A 12,952-nucleotide genomic window follows, 5' to 3' on the forward strand; every position below is an offset into this window, starting at 1 on the left:
GACCACGTGCCCCTCCAGTGGCTCCACCGCATGAAAGATGCCAACGCGCGGATCACCCGTTGGTATCTGGCACTCCAACCCTTCAATTTCAAGGTGGTCCACAGGCTGGGGGCGCAGATGGTCGTGGCGGACTTCCTCTCCCGTCAAGGGGGGGGGGAGTCGGCTGCAGGCCGGACAGCCGCCCGGCCTGAGTCGGGCGGTGGGGGTGTGTGGCAGCGGGGGCGTGGTCAAGCGCCGGTCTGTGACAGGAGGGCGGAGTCAGGGAAGGTAAGTGGCAGAATCACTACACCTGATGGCAATTAACCTGTGTTTGTGTGTCTTCCCAGTAACCGCGCCCTATTTAAGGAGGCAGAGGGAGAGCAGAGAGAGAGCTTTCCCCGGACGAGACTGCAGTGTGTGTGTGTTTGTCTCTGTCTCCGTGTGGAATTGTCTACTGAAAAGTGTGGCAATAAAGCCTGAATTGAATCCGATCTCTGTCCTGCCGTCCTCTGTGCTCCACCCACCCATAGGGAACTTACCACAGAGAGTTATTTATCCTCTCCTGGATCAGAATCAGAATTCTGATGACCAGCTCATCTAAGGTGTCATTGAGGCATCATGTTAGTGTGGGTCACTGGAGGCTGGGTGTGAACGGCGTGTCATTAGAGTGATCAAAGGATTGCCCGTTAGGGTGATCAATGGCAAATTTAAGATGCCATTCCTCACTCAATCTGGCAATCTGACTCTCTCTGCAAATTTAGGCATCTTAAAATGTTTTTATTAATGCCAAATAAAATATCCAGCACAAATTATATATGATAGACATAAATTAATAATTTATAAATTTTATTTTAAACACGTTTTTAGTTAGCGGGACTGCAGCTTATCACCGTTCCCGCCCGCGCCCGCATATGTGCACTCCCGCCCGCACCTGCAATGAGCTTTCAAAATTTGTCCTGCGCCGCACTGCTTTGCGGCGGGTCCCGCGGGACTCCCGCGGGAGTGCAAGGCTCTACCTGGGACCTCCTCCCCAGCTAACGTCGCGGCGGGATTCCCCCATGACATACTACTGCAGGACCCACCCACTGCTAACTGTTCTATTAATGTTTTAAATCCTGGCCAATCTGTTCCCAGGATAAGTGGGTGGGTGAGACTCAGACTAACCACTGCCTCCACGCTATACTTTTCTCCCTGTAATTGAATAGTGATGGGCATTAGTGGATATTTGTGGAGGTCACCATGCACACACCTGACCTTCACCAATCATGCATTTCCCAGTGCCCTGCATTGAAACAGGCTTTGATGCATGGGTGTCTGATTACAACCAGAATCCACCAAAGCCTGATGTGTACCCCCTTGAATACTCACAGCGACCCCTTGTATTGAGGTATTTCACTCACGTGACCAAGTCACGTGATGCTGCCATTTTGGACGGCACGGCTCGAATCAGTTTGAATGCGAGGAAGGCGACAAACGAAAAACATAAAAGAAAAAGGAGCGAGATGCAGAAAACACCTTCACTATCCAGTGATGTAGGGCATTTACAGGGCGAGCAGAGGGAGAGGTATTTGCAAAAATTGAGGTTAGCAGGCTTAGAGAACGACGTTTACCTGCTTCCACCAGGATTGTTCACTGACGTACGGAAGTACACGAAGCCCTCGTCTTTACCTGACTTCGGCCCACATGATCTGTATACCTATGTCGTTAAAAACCCATCGCCATACACAGGTATTGATCTGAAAGCGTATACGAGTTTGGATGCCTACAAATATTTTGTGTCAGGCTGGGTAACATGCCTACATCAGTGGGTCGTCCCTGGAGCCGGTGGTCGCCATCTGATTACAGCTAAGGTTCACATTTTCATTTACTTTCGGTCCTCAGGATAAACAAAATGTTATTAAATGTCATTGAAATAACTTCTTAGTCTGTTGAGACATGGCCCGTTATAAATTTGCTGTTACCAGGCAATGACTAAGAACTGTATTATTAGGGTCGGTGTAGTTGTAGCAGTGTACTAGCAGCTAGCTGTTAGCACTAGCTAATGTCAACAGCATCGTAGCTGGTATGTTACTGTAGCAATGTTTACGTTCAGTCATTTGGATGACTGTTAAAACCTTTCAGTCTCAAGTTTTTCCTTTACTGGATTTACTAGTTTACTGAGTTAGCGCGCTCGGCCAAGCCGGGAGCCATCGCGCGCTCTCCGGCCAAGCCGGGAGCCATCGCGCGCTCTCCGGCCAAGCCGGGAGCCATCGCGCGCTCTCCGGCCAAGCCGGGAGCCATCGCGCGCTCTCCGGCCAAGCCGGGAGCCATCGCGCGCTCTCCGGCCAAGCCGGGAGCCATCGAGCGCTCGCCGGCCAAGCCGGGAGCCATCGCGCGCTAGCTCAGTAAACTAGTAAATCCAGTAAAGGAAAAACTTGAGACTGAAAGGTTTTAACAGTCATCCAAATGACTGAACGTAAATATTGCTACAGTAACATACTAGCTACTGTTGTTGACATTAGCTAGCTTGCCGTCCAAAATGGTGGACACCGGGGCGTCACGTGACCCTGTGACGTCAGGTGAAATACCTCAATACCCCTGCTTGATTAGGGGAAGCCTGTGGTGCATCAGGAATGTGAATCAGTAGCCCCACCTCCTTGCAGAAGATTCCTTGCCTTCCCTTCATGCTGACAGACCTGCCTGGGCTCACTCCCAGTTCTGGTGGGCATGGATGAGTCCATCTGTGGAGAGGGAGGAGGTTAACAGCACCACAGACACAGAAAGAGAAGGGCGAGGAGAAACATGAGGACAGACACGAGTACAGGGAGCAGGTTTTGGGGAAATGGCACCCATTTCTACAGGGCTGGGGTAGGGGAGGGGCGAGGAGAGGGAGGCTGGGGTAGGGGAGGGGCGAGCAGAAAGTGGAAGTGTGTGTGTGAGAGAGATAGAGAGAGGGAGAGAGAAACTCCGGGAGCACCTGCTCCTGGAAACGCCATCAGGTGGTTCTTTGCCAGCCGGACTGTTTCCTCCAGCTCTGAGACACTGTCCGCTCAGTGACACTGGACCCACAATGATGTCTCGCTTGGCAGCTGGGCAACAAACATTTTCAGCGTCACATGGCTGACGATGTCCTCCACGCTGCACTCGTCTGCCCATAATCACTATTGGCAGGCGTCTTGGAGCTGCTGTGTGAATGCAAATGGCTGGCTGACTTTGCTGTAGGCCAGTGCACGGAACTGCTGGCAGTGCTTTTCCGGGCCGCGGCCGGCTTGTTGCATTATAGCCCGCTTCAGGTCCAGATACTGGTGGCAGGGAGCTGCTGAGCCACAAGCTGTGCTTCCTCCAACAGGAGCAGCAATAGGCAAGCTGCCCGCTGCGAGGTTGGCCACAAGCTCACCTCCAGGACATGCTTGAACAGCTCAAGGAAGGCTTCCATGTCGTCCTGTGGCCCCATCTTAACCAGCTGCACAGGAGCGACCGCTGGAGTACCCACTGACTAGACCAAGCTGCACCTCTCCTGCTGGTCCTTCGCTTGGATTTTGAGCAGGGCCTGGAAGCACTGCGCCTGCTCGGTACTGGCGTTGGAGGTTAACCGTGAGGGTCTGGAGGAGATCCTGGACTGGTGTGGACTCCATGGTGGTGTTTGTTCCTCAAAGTCCTGGGTTTCAGCACCAGTGTAACAACTTTGAGGGTGGGCAATGAGGAACCAGAGCCAGACGCTGCAATTCAAGTTGTGCTCTTTTTATTTTTAAACACACTTTTCAGTGACAATTAAATTACTATGTTGACACACTACACATGTGCAACGGGGTGTCATCGCTCGCTCGCTCACACGCTCACGTGCTCGCTCTCTCTCTCTCTCTCTCTCTCTCTCTCATATATTCCTGGCAGTCTGAAAGACACAGAAACACCTTAATAGACAGCCAGTAATTAGACACAGGTGCACCTTGTCACATGTTACCTACTGGTTCAACCGGACTCCTTGCCATTCACAGCCAACACTCGACCACACCCTCGCTGCCACGAAAGTATTATACATAGATAGATTATAGGGATAGATTAGGGATAAAATTAGTTCATGTTTTAAGTCGTTCAAATTCTGTAAAGCTGCTTTGCTGCAATGTTTATTGTTAAAAGCGCTATACAAATAAACTTGACTTGAACTTGACTACATCAGGCGAATATATGGAATGGATTTACTTTGTGGAGGATAAGTATTAGTATCCTTAGTATTACTATAATATTTCATGATGTAACTTGAGTGCTCCTGAGAAAGGTAATAGAAGTCAATTTTGGGGATTTTTTTGTGTGTGTGAGAGAGAAATACTGGTATCAAATGATGTAATGCTACATGTCCTCTTACACATTTTGTGGGCTTTTCCTATTCGGCAAAAAAACAGTGTGGGAGCTACAATCATTTAATTATGAGCTTTGCTGAACTTTTCCTGCTATATGGTGAGTTTTATTTTGCCAAATGCAATCATCATGCACTGTTCAGACACAGACTGAAAAGCTTCATGAGATGTAAAGTGATATGAGATTAAGCCAACTCGGGTTTATGTGCAGCCAAATCAGCCACATGAAGAAAAAATATCAATTTATATACACTCATAACTCTTTAGATTTTGACCATATAGCCACCTTTTGGAAGCAGGCACACATACATATAACTCTTAAGAAAAGAAAAATGCCTTTTGTACAGTATGTAGGTTGGTTTAGAGCAGTGTTTCTCAACCATTGGGCCACGAAGCGCCATCTAGTGGGCCACAAATTTTTTTTTTTCAGGTTGAAGCTAATTTTTTATTTTTAGGGTACCATTGCTGGGTTGCATCCGATGTCCCATCCACCTCATTAATCTACGGTCACACTACAGCTCCTGATGCTTTGTGATGGGTTATCAATGAAAATGAGGCCTTTTGATGGCGACATACACACGAGCTAAAAGTTGTGGTCACACAGCAAATGAACACTTGACTGTCGCGCCTTTGTGCGCTTGAGCCTGATGCAACTCGAGTGGCCATGTGCACTCACTGAGCAAGTTGTGCATGCGCTTGGGACCCAGTCGTTATGGAGAACACCTGATATTGATTTGAGCGCAATCGCTACACACAGATACGGAAGCTGTTTTTAGAGGTTTTGCGAAGTATTATCATTATCACTGTCACGTTTGTTTCTAGCCATGTTTATAACACTGTTTAAATACTCTGCTTTCTATTTTGCTTTTGAAAAAAAATTGTAAGATGGCTCTGGACACTTACAGTAATGCATCTATGTCTGAGGACTACAGTTAACTTGCTAACTTTAGGACTGCAGTTGTCATGAATAGTTTTGCACTCCAAGTTTCCATCAATGAACAGTTTATAACTTCAACAAAACAGACTTCATGTTAAAACTATAATGATTTTCCTGGTTACGCTATTATACTTTGTGACTATATAGGACACAGTTATAGAAGCGAGTTATTTATCATCACGCTATCTGTTATCACCAGATGAAGATGAGAAATTGAGAATTCTGTGCTGAGGTTTTCCCAAATTATGTAAAAACACAAATGGCAAAGCTGTTAGTTTTGAACAAGTAACAGATGTGTTACTGTGTCAAAAAATGTTTTTCTACATAAAGTCTGGATGTTGAAGGGTAAAAGTTTTTTTTTCCCCTTCTGTAGTTTAATTACTTTTTGAAAACTACCATGCTAAGGAATTTATGATTCAGTGCAGAAGTAAAAATATAAAGAGATACTGGTCTTAAAATTATGGCTGATTTTGGATAATTTTAACATGTAGTTGATGGGTTTGACTCAGGCTTTGTTCATGCATTATTTCTTTAATCAGATTTTCAAAAGTATCATCATAAAATAACTAAATTTCTACACCATTTTACCATAATGCCCTATTTTAATTATGCCTCAGGCACTGTGGTGGAGGTATTTGTGTTTTCGGTTGTATACGCGTCCACCCATGATTATTAGTGCGATAGAATGAGTGGCTGAATGTACAGCAGACGTAATGTACTAAATTTAAGAAAAAAAATCGCAGAAGGGTCAAGGTCATACCAAGGTGAAATATCTGAAATAGTTTTATTTTCAGGTTAATTATTTCATACAATTTAGTCACAAGAGGGACTAGATTTGGTCTGGGAGGCAGCCCTGTCAATGTGGAGTTTTTAAAATCAAAGATTTGGTTTTAAAATAAATATATAAGTATTTAATTTAATTGTAAGAATATATATGTATTTAATTTAATTGTAAAAGGGTTGATTTAATTTGTAAATTTATAAGTTTGTAAATGATGAGTCATCAGTCTGAAGGATCTATATCAAGACAAATGAGAGTGCAGTTTACTCATGTAATATACACCATCTTTAGTTACACTAGACATCAATAATCCTGTGCAGGTCACTGTAAATATGTCACTAAAATATTTTTAAAATGTACAAATTATCTGCTTGCCTGATGCAGTGTATATAACAGAACAATCTAGTGATGACAGACCCTCGCACCTCCAGTGCAGTCACACTTCTGGTGTGATATCAAGACAGCACAAGAATTAAGAGTTCTGTTTTACTATGCTGACCATGTGACCATGCTATTTATCACATTATCACACACAGGAGGGTGTGTTGTGGGCTTAAAATCAATATTTGGTATTTCAGTATCTGTCAGGAGTGGGGTTTAAATTGACTTATACTTTATATTCAGGTGAAAACTCTCAAAGAACAACTTGAGCAGAAGAAAAAGGGGCATAAAAGAGACAAGAGCTGCAGTCCAGAGGGAGAAGTCCTGGAGAACAGCACTGACCCAGATGTCATGGACATGCATAGTGAGACACACACACACACACACACACACACACAGAATGGTTATTGTCTTTACAGGTTGATGCCACCATAAAATGAACATGATTAAAAGAGACATAATATATTTCTTAAGATTTCTTTTATGTATATTTTATACTTCATTATATTTGCAATGTACATTTTTGTGTGAAAGAGTTTAAATAAATAAAGCTGTTATTTTTGTGTAAGTTTCGCTATTTTTTGTGATGTGCTTCAGATAAAAACATAAAAGTATTCAGTATCATTATTGGAAAGGAAAAAGTGGTATTGTGTCATTTCTATTTACATATAATGCTGTGCCTTCCCCAATCCATCAAACCTTAACCTCTGTGTCCTAAAGAAGGAATAAAAACACTTTTGCTTTTTGTATTCATGAGGTCAAAATTTTCAGAAATTTCTATAATTGAGGTCCACATATAGGTTCCATATTTTAGTGAATTTATATAAAGTTTCATATTTTAATGAATTTATATAAAATGTGTATTTCTACATTTGAAAAATGTGTATTGATGCTTTTATAGGAGATGCTAACAGGCAAGTCAGTGATCTCAAATTTAAGCTGGTCAAATCAGAGCAGGAAATCACAGCTTTGGAACAGAACGTGAGTGAAGTGAGATATATGAAATTATAAAATTGTATACTTTTTCATTTCACCCTTTGCTGTTCCTTTATATATATATATATATATATATATATATATATATATATATATATATATATATATATATATATATATACACGAGTGATTCCACGCTTATGGGTACTGAAATGGGGACATGAACTTATTTTTAAAAATTCACCTAAAACCATTTCTTTTTTTACCATCAGGTCACAAAACATGTAATCTTTAATGAATGATATGTTAAAAGATAACTTTAATTTTCTGAGATGTAATAAAAACATATTTATATGCCAAAGTCAAGCCTATGAGTTCCAAAATGATGTCTGTTACATTACTTCTGTTACGATTGTCCATCTCGCGTCTGTTACAAATTAATTACAATCTAGCTATATACCATGTTAATCTTATTGAAAGAATGTGTATGTTTATTCTACTACACATGTTTATTAATTATATTTGCTAAAACATCACCTTCCTATGTTTCAAAAAGTAATTCTACATTGTTAAAATTGAGAATATATATGTCCACAACACTTCTGTTACGTTCTGACTTTGGCATATAAATATGTTTTTATTACATCTCAGAAAATTAAAGTTATCTTTTACATGGGTCATTCCGTGCCAACTCACCTAAATTTCAGGAACTCCCCCACATCACCGTCTCAGATTTTACTCAAAAAATTCTCTAATCAAGAATCATATGTTTGTACCACACATGCAAAATATTAGCCCCCAATTATGTTGTAGTTTTGGAACTACAGGCCTTTGAAATATTGATGTCAAAACACCACATGTCGAAATTGGCTCTTTCCCCAACTTCAGAGACCCATAACTTTTTATTGCAGCTATCTAGAAAGTTGTGTGTGCAGATTCTTACTGAATGATACCCACTCTTTTCAAATCTGTTGCCAGAAAGCCTCTGAAGGACATACTTTTTGCATAATAGGAAGCCAAAAATGGCATTTTGGCCAAAATCGCTTAAAATTCATTAAAACTCTAAGGGGCCTAGTAGAAATATGAAACTAGTTAGATTTTTTTCCTCATTACATAGTAATTGTAGGGTTGTTATCTGTTCACAGAAACATATTTTGCCATGAAAATTATATTCCTGAATTTTAAAATTTTTTTTTAACATCTTACGTCCTTTCCGAGGGGGCTAAAATAGGGCATTTTTGCCATCTTATTTGGTAATGTGGCTAGGGGTTTAGGATCTTCTAATTTTTTGTGAAGATGCTCTCATATAAGATGTAACTACTCCCTGATTTTTTTTAACAAACGCCCCTTGCTTCATATTTTAATAATTTGTTTTGTACATGGACAGTTTCATCATTTTTCACTTTTTTCCACATTCAGAACTCTGTAACTCTACAGTGGAAAATTCCTACTAGCAGCTATTTCAGATTTACATACACTGACATACAAATTTTCATATTTTAGTAGTAGTATGCCCAAGAAATTCATATTTTTCTTTCTATTGGGACCTAAAAACAGCTATTTGGCCAAAAATGACAAAAATGTTGACTTTATATTTTTCAAGTTCTGGAGGGAATGGGCTATTTTCCTCATAAATTAAAGATGTGGTGACTTTTTCTATCCATATATATATATATATATATATATATATATATATATATATATTAGCAATGATATCCTTAGCCCAATTGCACCCACTTAGCTGGAGATGAGAAGGGTTTCTTCTGATGTGGTACCATCATCGGTAGTGGACATAGGACCTGAAACCACACCAGTTTTACAGTCCCAGTTACAGGCCCCAAGCCAAATGTCCCAATCTGCACCAAATATGTACCAGCCGGGCAAATATATTGCCTGTGTTTATGACAGAAAATGGTACATTGGAAATATTGTCACCAGAAATGAAGAAGAAAATGATGTGTATGTCAATTTCATGAGACAAGGACGAGGCAACACATTCTCATGGCCACCACAAAGCAGGAAAGATGAATGTTGGGTGCCTTTGCTTCATGTCCTTTGTGTGGTAGAGGCCCCAAACATAAAAAGTGGGGGACGCCAATACCAACTAACAGAGGATGACTTCAAACTTGTGAAAGACTTAAGTTTTAACTTATGTACTACTAGATGACAGTTTATGAGTGTCTTAGCACATCACATGAAACTGTACTGCCTGTGAATGAATTACCCATTATCACGGATGCCCATATTTGACTTTAAATTATGTACAAATCTTGTGATGTTTTTCAACATCATGATCATGGATCATTGAATGTGTTAATATGTAAATAAAACCTCATTGCTAAATGTTTTGTGCTTACACAACCTTGAAGTATATTAAAAATACTACTCCAGAATTTTGTTGTTATTTTTCTATATTTTCCAAAGATATTCAACAAAAATTGCAATTATACCTAAAATTTTCTAATTGCAAAAAATACTATACAATACAGTAAAAGTTGTTCAGGAAATGTGTATGCCTAGATTAGGTTCTTATAAGCCTTAATTTGTGTGCAAAACACCCCTTCATTATTCCCTTGTTTATTAAAAGCTGCCCAGCGTTTTTGTCATTTTTGGCCAAATAGCTGTTTTTAGGTCCCAATAGAAAGAAAAATATGAATTTCTTGGGCATACTACTACTAAAATATGAAAATTTGTATGTCAGTGTATGTAAATCTGAAATAGCTGCTAGTAGGAATCTTCCAATTTAGAGTTACAGAGTTCTGAATGTGGAAAAAAGTGAAAAATGATGAAACTGTCCATGTACAAAACAAATTATTAAAATATGAAGCAAGGGGCGTTTGTTAAAAAAAATCAGGGAGTAGTTACATCTTATATGAGAGCATCTTCACAAAAAATTAGAAGATCCTAAACCCCTAGCCACATGACCAAATAAGATGGCAAAAATGCCCTATTTTAGCCCCCTCGGAAAGGACGTAAGATGTTAAAAAAAAATTTTTTAATTCAGGAATTGAAATTTCATGGCAAAATATGTTTCTGTGAACAGATAACAACCCTACAATTACTATGTAGTGAGGAAAAAAATCTAACTAGCTTCATATTTCTACTATGCCCCCTAGAGTTTTAATGAATTTTAAGTGATTTTGGCCAAAACGTCATTTTTGGCTTCCCATTATGCAAAACGTATGTCCTTCAGAGGCTTTGTGGCAACAGATTTGAAAAGAGTGGGTATCATTCAGTAAGAATCTGCAAACACAACTGTCTAGATAGCTGCAATAAAAAGTTATGGGTCTCTGAAGTTGGGGAAAGAGCCATTTCGTCATGTGGTATTTTGACATCAAAATTTCAAAGGCCTGTAGTTCCAAAACTACAATGAATTGGGAGCTAATATTTTGCATGTGTGGTACAAACATATGATTCTTGATTATAGAATTTTTTGAGCAAAATCTGAGACGGTGATGTGGGGACCCTTAGGTGAGTTGGCACGGAATGACCCATATCATTCATTAAAGATTACATGTTTTGTGACCTGATGGTAAAAAAAGAAATGGTTTTAGGTGAATTTTTAAAAATAAGTTCATGTCCCCATTTCAGTACCCATAAGCGTGGAATCACTCATATATATATATATATAAATATATATATATATATATATATATATATATATATATATATATATATATATATAAAAGGTGTACACACATTAGCATTATTAGTAACACTTAAATGCTTAATGTAAGACTTGGTTGCAAAATATAAATTCCTCTTAACTGGAACACAAAATCTATATATTTTGTTTCTTATTGGACTGAAAGAGTCTTTCGTCAGTTTAATTCTCGTCCATGTCCTTATGGCAGGTTACAAGACTTGAGGGGCAGGTGACTCGATACAAATCTGCAGCAGAGAATGCAGAAAAAGTAGAAGATGAATTAAAAGCTGAGAAACGCAAATTGCAGAGAGACGTATGATTTTTTTCATAGTTCACCCATTGATGACAAATATTGTGTCGTGTAATGGTTTTAAATTTGGTGTATATAGAAGATTTTTTCTTTTTTTTTTTTTTAAATTGGCAGCTCCGATCTGCATTGGACAAGATTGAGGAGTTGGAGTCAAGTAACAGACACCTGAACAAACGGCTGGAGAAGATGAAGGCAAATCGAGGCACAGTAACATCACCCTAGTAGACTCAAACTTGACCCACTCACAGTTGAACCTCTGCTGTGTCATTCACTAACTGCTCTGAAGTATGTTGCCACTTCTGTGTACAGCTTCCCACAATTTTACGAGTTCAATATACAAAAAAAATGCACTGACGCACTACAAAATTATATTGTAGCATTTGTTTCTTATATTTATTTAATGGTTGAGTTCTAGGATTGAAAAAAAACATACAATTTCATAGGAAGTCTAGGGAAACTTCAGTGAAGCACTTAATACTTGGAGATCAAAAGCTTTTTTGTGACTGCTTTAATTGGCAGTTCATGTGAGTGTGGGGAAAATATGGTAGGATGACACTGCTTTGGTGTAAATCTGGTGAATGATTTTGTATAGTACAGAAGGGTGACAGATTACAGGAAAAAAGGTCAGATGGCGTGTGGGTAAGGAGTTGGACAACCACAGGCTGCCAGAACAACTTCAGTCCTCCTTGGCATAAACTCTGCAAATGTCTGGAACTGTACGGGAGGGATGAACACCATTCTTCCTGAAGATAATCCATTAGCTATTGTTTTAACTGTCTGATGATGGTGGTGGAGAGTCCTGTCTAACATTCCAAAATCTCCCACTGGTGGGTTGACCTTTATTTTCATCCTCATCAGTGATCCCTTGTGTCCCATGAATGTGAGCTTTACCAACTTGGAAGAGACAACTCTCAGCAGGATAGAAAATGTTTCATCATGGGAGAAAGATGATCATTCGGACAAGCAGACACAAACTGTGCTAGAAAAATACCCCACAGCATATCAGAGCCACTGCTTTTTCTTTAATTTGTCTCCAATCTCTGAGATTTTTTTTTCTTTTTTTTAATTTGGTGTTGAAACAAAAGCCTGTCCTCAAATTGCATCTAAAGTTAAAGCATGTGAACACCTTTAAAGTCAAATAAAACCCAAAAATAAATGCCATTTGCCAAACACGGCAAGCGCCCTGATGTGCCCTCTGCATATTTAAATTAAAAATAAAATGTTATAACAATCTATTTATTTTAAAATTTATGATATTGCTAAAAATATCCTGGGCACATACATGGGCACAGTCATTTGCACTGAAACTGGATATCCACCTGTGATGTAACTGGCTCAGTAGTACACCATTTACTTTTGTTGCACAGAACCATCAAATAAAGACTTCTAATTCTTAAAAAAAAAAATCTCCAGTGCGTGTGTGTTTGTTCATGGGTTAAATGCAGAGAAAGAACTTCAGTGTGCTGTAATGTATGTGTCAAAGGCTTCTATTCAGAAATTTTCTGTAACCATGTGATTTTTACAGCAACAAAATACTGCGAATCAACAGACCTCACTTTTATGAAGTTTAAATCTCACTCAGTGAGAATGCATACGTAGTACTGACAGATACTAGTAAACAATGGCAGATGTCATAGCAATGCAATTC

The 12,952-nt window shown here is 39.7% G+C and overlaps 1 protein-coding gene across 1 annotated transcript in view; it reads left to right on the plus strand.

The window, feature by feature from the left end:
- Positions 1-12,717, plus strand: part of LOC132892101 (uncharacterized) — a 178,645-nt gene extending 165,928 nt beyond the window's left edge. The window contains exons 20-23 of the mRNA XM_060930502.1: positions 6,656-6,776; positions 7,314-7,393; positions 11,203-11,307; positions 11,419-12,717. Coding sequence (XP_060786485.1) covers positions 6,656-6,776; positions 7,314-7,393; positions 11,203-11,307; positions 11,419-11,526 — 414 coding nt within the window. The 3' untranslated portion in view covers positions 11,527-12,717. The remainder of the gene's footprint in view (positions 1-6,655; positions 6,777-7,313; positions 7,394-11,202; positions 11,308-11,418) is intronic.
- Positions 12,718-12,952: the final 235 nt, after the last annotated feature.

Source organism: Neoarius graeffei, chromosome 9 (genome assembly GCF_027579695.1).
Source record: "Neoarius graeffei isolate fNeoGra1 chromosome 9, fNeoGra1.pri, whole genome shotgun sequence".
Lineage (NCBI taxonomy): Eukaryota > Metazoa > Chordata > Actinopteri > Siluriformes > Ariidae > Neoarius > Neoarius graeffei.